We start from the raw sequence: 9,967 nt of genomic DNA, 5'->3' as shown, positions 1-9,967 counted from the left end.
ATATATAAATATATTAGCATCTACTGTAGCAGATTAGCAACGTTATGCTAAAATGGGCTAAGCTATCAACACGGACGTATTTCTGGTCATTTCCGTTTCCTGTCAATGAAAACGGTACGCTGGTGCCCCCTAATGGACGAAACAAGGAAAGCTGACAGACACGACGCCCGAAGCACAACATTGTTTCCAACCAGGTGAGGCTTAACAGCCATCTTTACAGAATAAGGCTGTAGTTGTTCAAGCGGAAGTGTGGGCCATAAATCTGTCGTTGGTGTTTGTTTTCCAGCCCGGATAATATAGCTCAGGTACACAGCCGCTGATCACTGCAGGTATGCACGTTGAAGAAATACATTAACCAGAATCCACCGGGACACGCTCTAAGGTCAGTTATGTGTAGATGAGCGTGGCTGTAATAACAACTTCGTATGCTATCTACCAATGTGTAGCCAAGTTTCTCGTTTTTAACCCAACACGATTTATTTCCTTGATACGTTCCTTCAATTAGAGCTGGTTTTCTCTAAGTGTACACAGTTGAACGCATGCTGAAAACAGAGCATGTCAAATATAGTTCTTCTCTCTGCTCTTCAGTTCTACTGAGAATGCAAAATACACAATAACTCACGAAAACAAAGCAGACTGTTCTCTACGTTTATTGTGGAACCTGGATCTGAACTTCTCATCTGCAGAGGAAAAGTGTCTTATGTTTTCATGCCTGTGTAATTTCACAGGAATCATGAATTACGCTCGCTTTCTGACAGCAGTCAGTGGAGCCAGGAAACCCTCCCCGATCAGGCTGCTGAGTGAGTTTCTTCTCCATCACAACCACCTGTCCAAACACCAGCTACTCTCACAGGGAAGGATCCATGTTAGAGGAGGCTTTAATGTACTAAAACCTGACTGTGCTGTTATTTGATTGGGTCAAGGGCGACTCATTCATTCCATGATTGCGTACATCCAATCACCAATCAAAAGTTATTTAGTCCTAAATTATGCGTACGTGGTATGACAGACGAATGAATACTTACCAGAGCACAGCTTCAGTACCAAGATCTTGCAGTACGAGTTGAAGCTTCAGTGTCTTCTCTGCTTGTCTCCCTCATGAAGCTGAGCTGCAGCAGCGGTCGCCTCCATCCCTCATCTCTCTGGCCGGTGGCGCGCCAAACCCCAACACCTTCCCCTTCCAATCGGCGTCCATCCAGGTCAAAAACGGCCAGACGGTCACCTTTGACGAGACCGCGATGAAGAGGGCCCTGCAGTACTCCGCCTCTAACGGGTGAACCACACTCTTCCGTCTCACATTTTCCACTCGTACATGGAGTTTTACTGAGCTTCAGTCTCCTACATCGTTCTCTGTTGAGCAGCGCAGTCAGATGACTAAAGTTACGTTTCCACCTATGTTAGAATCCCCGAGTTGCTGACATGGATGAAGAACCTGCAGAAGGACCTACACAACCCGCCAACCATCGACTACAGCCAGGAGAACGGGCAGATGGACATGTGTGTCACCACAGGAAGCCAGGAGGGACTCTGCAAGGTAACGTTACATCCCACAGTCATGAAAAGAGTGGAATTTGATGTTTTTGGTCTTCTTGCTGTTGATAAATGGGGGAAGATAGACTAGATGTTGGGAAATTTTTGTTGTACAGTATTTCCAGCATTTATTCTGTATTCAGTCTTCTAAATGTTCCATCTATCCATCCTACAAATTGAGAACTCTGGAAATTTGATTGTGAAAAAGTTTTGACATGAAATATTTCAGGGACGTTGAGGTTTATGTTTAGTCTCCTGCTTGCTTGCTTGTCTTTAGTTGTGCGACATGTTTAGAAGCTCTGACAACACCTGAAATTCTGTTATTTTGGCAGCACAAAGCATCCAAGCCAAACATTTTTAATGTTTTTGATCTGATGTTTGACTTATTTGTGTTTTTCCTTTTCTTAGATATTTGAGATGCTGGTTAACCCCGGAGACAACGTTCTCCTGGATGCACCCACATATTCTGGCACGCTTGCAGCGGTGAGTCCTAAGCCTGTCACATTAAGCGATAAATCAATTGATCACATGATAAATTAAAATGAGCGCAGTAATTTCAATTTGGCAACAATCGTCCTTGTGTGGCGCAGTGGTAAAGTGCCTGACCCATCTATGGAGGCCTCAGTTTTTGATGCAGCCGTCGGATTTGAGTCCCGGCCCCTTTTGACCTTTGCTGCATGTCTTCCCTCCCCTCTCAAAACCTGCTGTCAAATAAAGGCCCCTAGAGCCAAAAATATCCTTAAAAACAAACTAAATTAATATTGTTGAAGTCCTGGCAGTTTGCACTGCCTGCCACTTGTGTTTTTTTTCCTTGTCGAAACTGAATGGTTATTATTTTTTGAAATGCAATTTTGGTAACAGGGTCTAATCCTGTCGCAGTAAGGAAGGCATGATAAATTCAAACAATCTAAATAATTTTCATTTGCATGATTTATCGTTTTTCTCCTTTCTCTCTTTTTCTACCTAAAACTGACGAAAGTCTTCAGTCTCAACTAGCCATTTTTTGTGAAGGACAATTTTGTTTACAGATGTCATAATTCATTTTATTTGTTGTTTCTGTTGTTTTGCTTATTTAATTTTAATATCTAAAATGTCTTCCAGTGTCACATCTTCATTCGAATTTAAAGTTTGTTGATCTTTGAGAATGCATTATTGCATTATTGTGCCATCACCATGAAAACGGTCTCAAAACAACAGTATTATTATAGCATCGTTTATCGCTGTGACTTCTGGGACAATTTATCGTCCAGTAGAATTTGTTGTTGTGACAGGCCTAGAGAGAACCTTGTTCTTCATCGGGTCGGGAAACATACAGCTACTCCAACCTTATGACCTTTGTCTCTATAGCTCCATCCTCTTGGCTGTAACATCATCAACGTTCCCAGCGATCAACACGGCATGATCCCGGAAGCCCTGAAGGAGGTCCTGTCTCGCTGGGACCCATCAGAGGTGCACGAGCCCGGCAGCATGGCTCCCAGAATCCTCTACACCATCCCAAACGGAGGGAACCCCACCGGCGCCTCCATGACAGCAGAGAGGAAGAGGGACGTCTACAAGGTTTGTCCACAGACACAAAGACTCCGGTGTGTGTCGGCGGTCATCTTGATCTTGTTCTCAGATTTATGAAAGCAGTCAGTGATGCTTCTGTTGCTGTTTTGTGACAGCTGGCTCAGCTCTATGACATGCTGATCATCGAGGACGACCCATACTACTTCCTTCAGTTTGAAAAGGTTAGCTTGTTTGTGCGTGTGGTTTTTGTTCTTTTTTTTTTTTGCCTGAAAATGAGTCGCAAATCCCTGAATGAAGCCGACTCGCCTCGTGTGTCTTCCTGCGGCAGCCGTGGGCTCCCACCTTTCTGTCCATGGATGTGGACGGGAGGATCATCCGGACCGACTCCTTTTCTAAGATCCTGTCATCAGGGTGAGCATCTGATTCTTTGTTGCATCTCTTCACAACCTGAATCACAAATTCAGGTTGTGATTTGACTGAACAAAGTCTGGACCTTACCTGCAAGATTTTCCTGCAAGACTGTTGTTTTTATTTTTAGGAGGGAAAGTTCCTACACAGTCTGAAAAGTCTGTTTGATTTTCTAAACTTTTATGTACGTCTTACATTTTTCAAAGGACAAAGCTCTACCAATGCTCAGTACATGCACTGATTTTCACATTGAGTAATACTATTTTAACATCCTTTATTTTTAATATGCAAAATTACATGATTATATAGCGTTTCACACATTAGTGTTGTGGTGTCTGGTCTACTGATGAATGCATGTTCAGAAATTAATAAAAGGCCATTTTGTATATCTGTTTGGTTTCTAGACGTTTTAATTGAACGTGTGGGTCTAAAATGTCAAAGCCCTAAATCCATCATTTTTAGGAATTTAAAAACTGAAGCTCACATATAGAAAATCTGTATTTAGCTTAGTAAAAACGCCATTGGTCATTTAACAAGTCCAGGCGTTATACAGTTTGAAAAAAAGAAAGAATCTAAGTGAGTCCCAGTGCCACAAAACAGTGAAATAACCCTTTAGCACACTGGAAGTCATTTTTGTCATTGTTTTGTTTCACTATTCAAGGACCCTCTTATCAGTTTTAGGATTTTATAAATGTTCTGAATCTTTTTAGTAACCATTGTCCGGAACAAACAGTGTCACGTCTTCACTATTCATTTACCCTCAGCTTTTGGAAATCTCCCAGGTGAAACACAATTTGTGCAAGCCAAGTGAATTCAGGTTGAGAAGCTTGTTAGATTTAACAGAGTTAATCTTTCACTACAAGTCATAAGCAGAGCTCCACCTCTGCGTCATGTTGCCGCGTTTCATTGCTTTGCTCTGTCCGTTTTCTTTGTTTCCAGCCTGAGGATTGGTTTCGTCACGGGTCCCAAACCGCTGGTCGACCGGATCGTGCTGCACATCCAGGCCTCCACCATGCACACCAGCACCTTCACACAAGTGAGGGAAGCTTTAAAACTTCTTGTTTTTTTTTTGTTTTTTTTAATACTCACTTTTGAAATCAATCCACAAAGAGAGAAGGGTCGGATTTATTGTCAACATCAACATTGCAACAGCTTTCTCAACCTCGAAGAGCAAAATAAAAAAGGTGGAGGGTTAACTTCTTCACACTGAATTGAAATATATTTTAGAGCACATTCATCTCCAACTTTTAAAAAATAATTTTTGTAACCAATAAGATAAAAAACTTATTTTTTAAGGGGGACCTGGCTAAGATGTTCAACAACCACTGGCGCTCCTAAGTGGGGGCCAAGCGGTGCCATGGTCCCTTTGTAAAAAATGTTGGCTACCTCACTGGCCCCTCCAGAGAAGCATGTTAAGGTCATAGAGAGGCATACATTGTAAAACCCAATAAATACATTTATAATTTATATTTATGAATGTATTTATTTATACATATATGTATATATTTATGAAATAGGTGAAGTTAAATTATTCCTTTTTTCTTTTTTTTCCCCCTTTAACTGTATCCTCCTGAAAAATTACTGGCCTGTTCTGGCCGCTACAAAAATTGCACAGTTAAACACAGACAACTACAACAACAACAACAAAAATAATTACATAAAATTTCCAAGCAATAAATGAAAAAGTTGCATGTTGATTTTGTTTCTTAGTTGTCTGAAAAGCAATGTGGGGAAGCCTGTTTTCCTTGCTTTAGCCTGTAAGTGGTCCTGTTCACCTCAAACCCATAAACACCAATAAGCTGAAACAAGAAAGCTGTAAGAAAGGCTTGCAATATGATTGTATCCTAATTACGTTGTTCCTAATTACGGTCTTGGAATAGGACAAATGATCTCACGGTTCATATTGCGGTGATCCCGTCGTTTAAGCCGGATGTTTTTCCTCCATTCTCAGCTCATGGTGTCTCAGTTGCTGCACAGCTGGGGACAAGATGGCTTCCTCCAGCACATAGACAGGTACCATCTTCTCCCGCATTACCGGTCCGACCCGTCTGGGACACAGCTACATCCTGTTATGCTGCACAAAGTTAATAATAAGACAATCACTGCGGTTTCTTCTTACCTTGCAGGGTGATTGAGTTCTACAGGACGCAGCGCGATGCTATGATAAACTCCGCTGACAAGTGGCTCAAAGGTTAGCGGACTCTGCCTTGAAAAAAACACTCAGCATTGAGTCGACTTAAGTGTTTGAAGCATAATTTTACATAATCATTAGTCATGTACATATCTTTATTGTGGATTAGCAGGTTCTGTTTTGTTCTTTAGTAATAATCTCCTTGCTGACAAACAAAAGCAATACAGTTAAGCCCAAAATTATCATTTTGCTTTGCCAGCAAATTCCTGTTTATCCCAAAGGGAAATTAAATGCTGTGTCGATGTAACTCATCTTCAAAGAGTCGTTGTGGATGTTGATGCTAAGGTATAAAATGGGATGTAAATGACATTTACTGCTTAACGATGACACAGGGAGGCCTATGATGTTCCTCTCTGAACCTCTCAGCATCCCAACAGCGTCTTGTCTCACGGTAGGGATGGTGAGTTCAGGGTGATGTTTTGCGCTTACCTTTCCTCCTCTCACAAAACTTTGAATGTATGCAAAATATTTAGGTTTGGTCTCAAGCGACCAGATCACCTTCTGTCCCCATTATGGCTCACGTGGAGCTCCTTCAAACACAGCTCTTCCATAAAGGAAATATTTGTGGAGTACTTTTTTTTTTTTTTTTTTACAAAGTTTCTGCCTTTTCCCCAACTTTTGGCATAAATTGCGTCCCAGATGGTTCAGCGCAACCAGCCGTCCTGTTTCCAACACCGTGCTTCGCCAAGAGTGAGGAAATCTTGACGAATCTCTGTCGACAGGGAGATAAACAACCTGATTTCAGTTACAGTTTATTGCACAGATTTGTTGCAGTAAAGCAAAAAAGCCCACTAAATCAGGAAGGCCACACACTCTCTCTCTTTGTTTTTTTTTTTTTGTTTGTTTGTTTGCAGACACGGCCGAGTGGCACGCCCCGTCAGCAGGCATGTTCCTGTGGATGAAGCTGAGGGGCGTCGCTGACACCCAGCAGCTCATTATGGAGAAAGCGTTGGAGAAAGAGGTCAGCACACACCTGATTTGACTCCACCTAATTGGAATCTGCTGCACTCTAACATGCACACTACAGGTACCTTGAAGGTATTTGTCTATGTCAGACTGAGCTTCACGAGGGCAGCTGTAGGTTTTTTTATGTGAAGCAGCCACTCGACACATTGTTTCCTCCCACACACACACACACACTGGGTGTAAAACCCTCATGACGAACAGCCGACCGGCTTTGTTTAACCGTGAGTGGGCGCAGTCAGGCTTTTCCAAGGTCTCTGCACAGCGAGTCCTTCAACTCATTATCCTGACTATATGAAGCCCTCACAATGTCTGCAAGTAACTGGGTAATTAAATTAGGTGTATGTTTATTTAATCGGGAGCAATGCGCCATAAATACGTTAACCTTATACTTGAAATTTTAAATTTAATTAGGTCGCCGCTAGCTTTCTGCTTTTCTCTCTGAGTTTTTAGAACAACGTCCTGCAGCTTTTATAGCCTAAAGAGCCGTTTTGCTCTCAGGATAGACAAATAAAACTCGATTAGAGCAACAAATGTGACATGACTTTTAGAAAGAAAAAATATCACTTTTTAAGACAAATATCTACTTTGTGTCAGTTTAAAATAAAAAATAAAAAAGTCCGATTTTTAGGATTTGAAATAAAAATAAACATAAAAGACAATGGATATGGTTTTTCTTTTTTTAAAAAGAAAAAAAAAAGCACATATATTCCAACCTAATTACTAGAAAATCAGATTTAAAATCATATTACTGGGACATTTTGTGTCCTTCTTTGTGGAAATTCAGTGCACATGTTACACCGTTCCTTTTAATTACATTATTAAAAGCAATTTTCCAAAGAGTCCAATTTGTGGAGCTTGAGGCAGACCCCTGCCTAAATATATAATGAAGTACAAAATTATCTGTCTCGATAAAGCACTGACAGTTTTTACCGTCAAAGCAGTAAATTAAATTTCAGATTGCAAGTGCTGTGATGGGTTTAATATTTTTGTTTTTTTAGGGTGAGAAAAGCCAGATGTTTGTTCATAAGAATATTAGTCAGTTTGAAGGGTATTCCGCTTATTTACAGCCTTTTCTAACAAATAATGTTGAAAAAAGGACAAAAACGTCTAAAAAACATAAAAGAGTTGTAAAATGTAAAGCTTGAAAGATTTAATGTAAATCTTTTTCTCAGCTTTCTCAAGAGTTTTCCGCTCACTTTCTTTCTCTCAGCTGAATCCAGTGTAACACTCAAAGCCTTTAAAATTGTGTGCATTTTGACTAAAAAGTCGTGGCTGAAAGTTAAAAAACAAAAAAAAACCTTAATTTGTATTCCCCTAATTTTATGACACCCACACTGATGCAGTTTCCCTGTAAAATATACAACACAGGATCTCCAGGATGCAGTGCTGTGCTAAGATTTTTACACAAAGACGGTAGCTCATTGAGGTCAATATTATAAACAAAGGCACTAAAACTGAGCCTAGTGGCGCTCCCTCTGTAAATCCTTTTAACGGAGAAACACGTGTTGTTGACGTTCACACACTGCTGTTTCTTAGGTAACTGGGGCTGAACGTTATCAGAAAAACATACGACCTAATATATTCTTGGTGAATGCGGTGAAGACAGTTGGATTAGTGATAAACAAGCAAATATTTAACTCTGCAACGTGAATGTAAGTCTGAAAAACAACTTTGAAGTCAAGGTGGGCAAATAATTGTTAATATCACGGGCCACATCGTCATCATTTTGCGTAATTTGTTGGAGTCGTGACAAGGCAGACCATTCCAGACAAGGGATGAAGGAAACCTAAAGCTTTAACAAGCATTGATGAGATTTCAGGGTCATGTTTTCTCTGTGGCCGTTCTGATGGTCTCATAAACGTCCCTGAAGGTGCTGCTGGTTCCCGGAGGCGTGTTTATGATCAACAGCAGCGACCCGTGTCCCTACGTCAGAGCGGCCTTTTCCCTCTCCACACCAGAGCAGATTGATGAGGTACGCGGACGAAGAAAGAGGAAAAAAAAACACACACATATGCTGGTAAAATCCTGAACGTCATCTCTCACATTTCTGTCCACAGGCTTTCAGAAGACTCTCTCTGCTCATCAAAGAGGGTTTGTGACCAGAGCTTCCATCTTTCGGTGCAGATGTTGGATTTTTTTAATTGTTCGGTGCAATTGTGAAAGTAATAATTACCTCACGTTGGATTTTAGCCAAAGTTAAATTTAAAAAATCCTCACTAGCAGGAAAGGCAGGGAATAAGCTTTATACAGGTAATTATCAACTTCTTTAATATCTGCAGATTTTCTTTCTCTCTTCTTTGGTTCATTTGGGGTTTTTTTTTTTGTCAGAGACAAAAAGAAGTGCAAAGTTTTTAGTGAGAAGTAGAATAATATATCCATCACATGTTCACATGAGCTGAGCGTGTGGCGTGTTGGGTCATCGTGTGGAAGCAGGTGAATGTGACCGACATGAACAGTAGAAACTCATTAAACCCATCCTACTACAACAAATCCTGTTGGACGAACATCTTAAGAGAAAGCTGCTATATAAATCAGTCTCAGTGTCTTTCTTGAATGTGTCTCTCAGTTTTGGATGATTTATGAGGGTTAATCTTTTTCTTTTTGTTATTATTATTATTTAATAGGGTTTTTATGACGAGATTGTAACTCAATGGTAGTTGATATCTCACCTTCACTGTGATGAATCAGTCATTGGATTTATCCTAACACCTACTTAGAACATGTCAGATTTCCTCTATGTTAAGAAAACGTCAATCTGAAAAATGTCACAGCCACCAGGTTACATATTCAGTGTTTTCCTTAGCAGTTTTGGATTTTTTTTGTAGCGAAGATCATGGTCTGCCATCATCCATAACAATGATCATTAAATAATTTTATATTCATACCTCTACTGGGAAACCAAAACACCGTGACGTTCTCCAAAACAGAATTATTTCTTCTTAACGCCTCTGCCGCACCACAGCGTATCTGACTAAACTTTCAATGGCTTGTGCAGACACACTGCATTTTTAGACATGTCAACAATGCCGTAGCATGAGCGCAGTGACTCTGACATGTCTTATAGCGCACATGTGACTCGGTAATAATATTTGTTCACCTCAAGTAACACTGTGCACACACTGTCTGCACCGATGGGGTTTCACTTACCTCAACGGGAAGCTGAAACTGACTGCAAGATCTACTTTTGTAGATTATGCCCAATCCTGATGCGGCACAACACTGTGAACTCCACACCCCTGATCCCAATGCATGTGCTGTGTTCTAAAACAGATGTGCATCAAACAGGGCACGCATAGCTACAGCATGTGGCAAATCGAATGCTACGCTTTTAGAGTCACGTAATATTCAGTTTTCAGAACACCA

General features: G+C 40.7%; 1 protein-coding gene across 3 annotated transcripts; it reads left to right on the top strand.

Moving 5' to 3' along the window:
• The first annotated feature begins 37 nt into the window (after positions 1-37).
• Positions 38-9,135, top strand: aadat (aminoadipate aminotransferase). 3 transcript variants are annotated; one of them, XM_028038164.1, is made up of 15 exons: positions 38-194; positions 287-329; positions 729-800; positions 1,105-1,273; positions 1,402-1,534; positions 1,939-2,013; positions 2,878-3,087; positions 3,195-3,260; positions 3,368-3,450; positions 4,387-4,483; positions 5,399-5,460; positions 5,574-5,638; positions 6,493-6,599; positions 8,475-8,576; positions 8,662-9,135. In XM_028038164.1, the coding sequence occupies exons 3-15, from the start codon at positions 734-736 to the stop codon at positions 8,701-8,703; spliced, it is 1,278 nt and encodes a 425-aa protein (XP_027893965.1). In that variant the 5' UTR covers positions 38-194; positions 287-329; positions 729-733; the 3' UTR covers positions 8,704-9,135. The 3 variants fall into 3 exon arrangements, with proteins under 3 accessions (XP_027893965.1, XP_027893964.1, XP_027893966.1); XM_028038163.1 differs by having other exon boundaries at positions 287-382; XM_028038165.1 differs by lacking the exon at positions 729-800 and having other exon boundaries at positions 287-382.
• Positions 9,136-9,967: the final 832 nt, after the last annotated feature.

This window comes from Xiphophorus couchianus, chromosome 14 (assembly GCF_001444195.1).
Source record: "Xiphophorus couchianus chromosome 14, X_couchianus-1.0, whole genome shotgun sequence".
Taxonomy (NCBI): Eukaryota; Metazoa; Chordata; class Actinopteri; order Cyprinodontiformes; family Poeciliidae; genus Xiphophorus; species Xiphophorus couchianus.
The sequence above is the reverse complement of the archived record's forward strand: the minus strand, read 5'-3'. Positions and strand labels throughout refer to the sequence as shown.

Excerpts from the sequence above, each read along its gene's own strand:
- aadat (XM_028038164.1), top strand. The coding sequence starts at position 734 with ATGAATTACGCTCGCTTTCTGACAGCAGTCAGTGGAGCCAGGAAACCC. Across the intron at positions 1,535-1,938 it reads GCCAGGAGGGACTCTGCAAG|ATATTTGAGATGCTGGTTAA; the intron begins GTAACGTTACAT and ends TCCTTTTCTTAG. Across the intron at positions 3,451-4,386 it reads TCTAAGATCCTGTCATCAGG|CCTGAGGATTGGTTTCGTCA; the intron begins GTGAGCATCTGA and ends CTTTGTTTCCAG.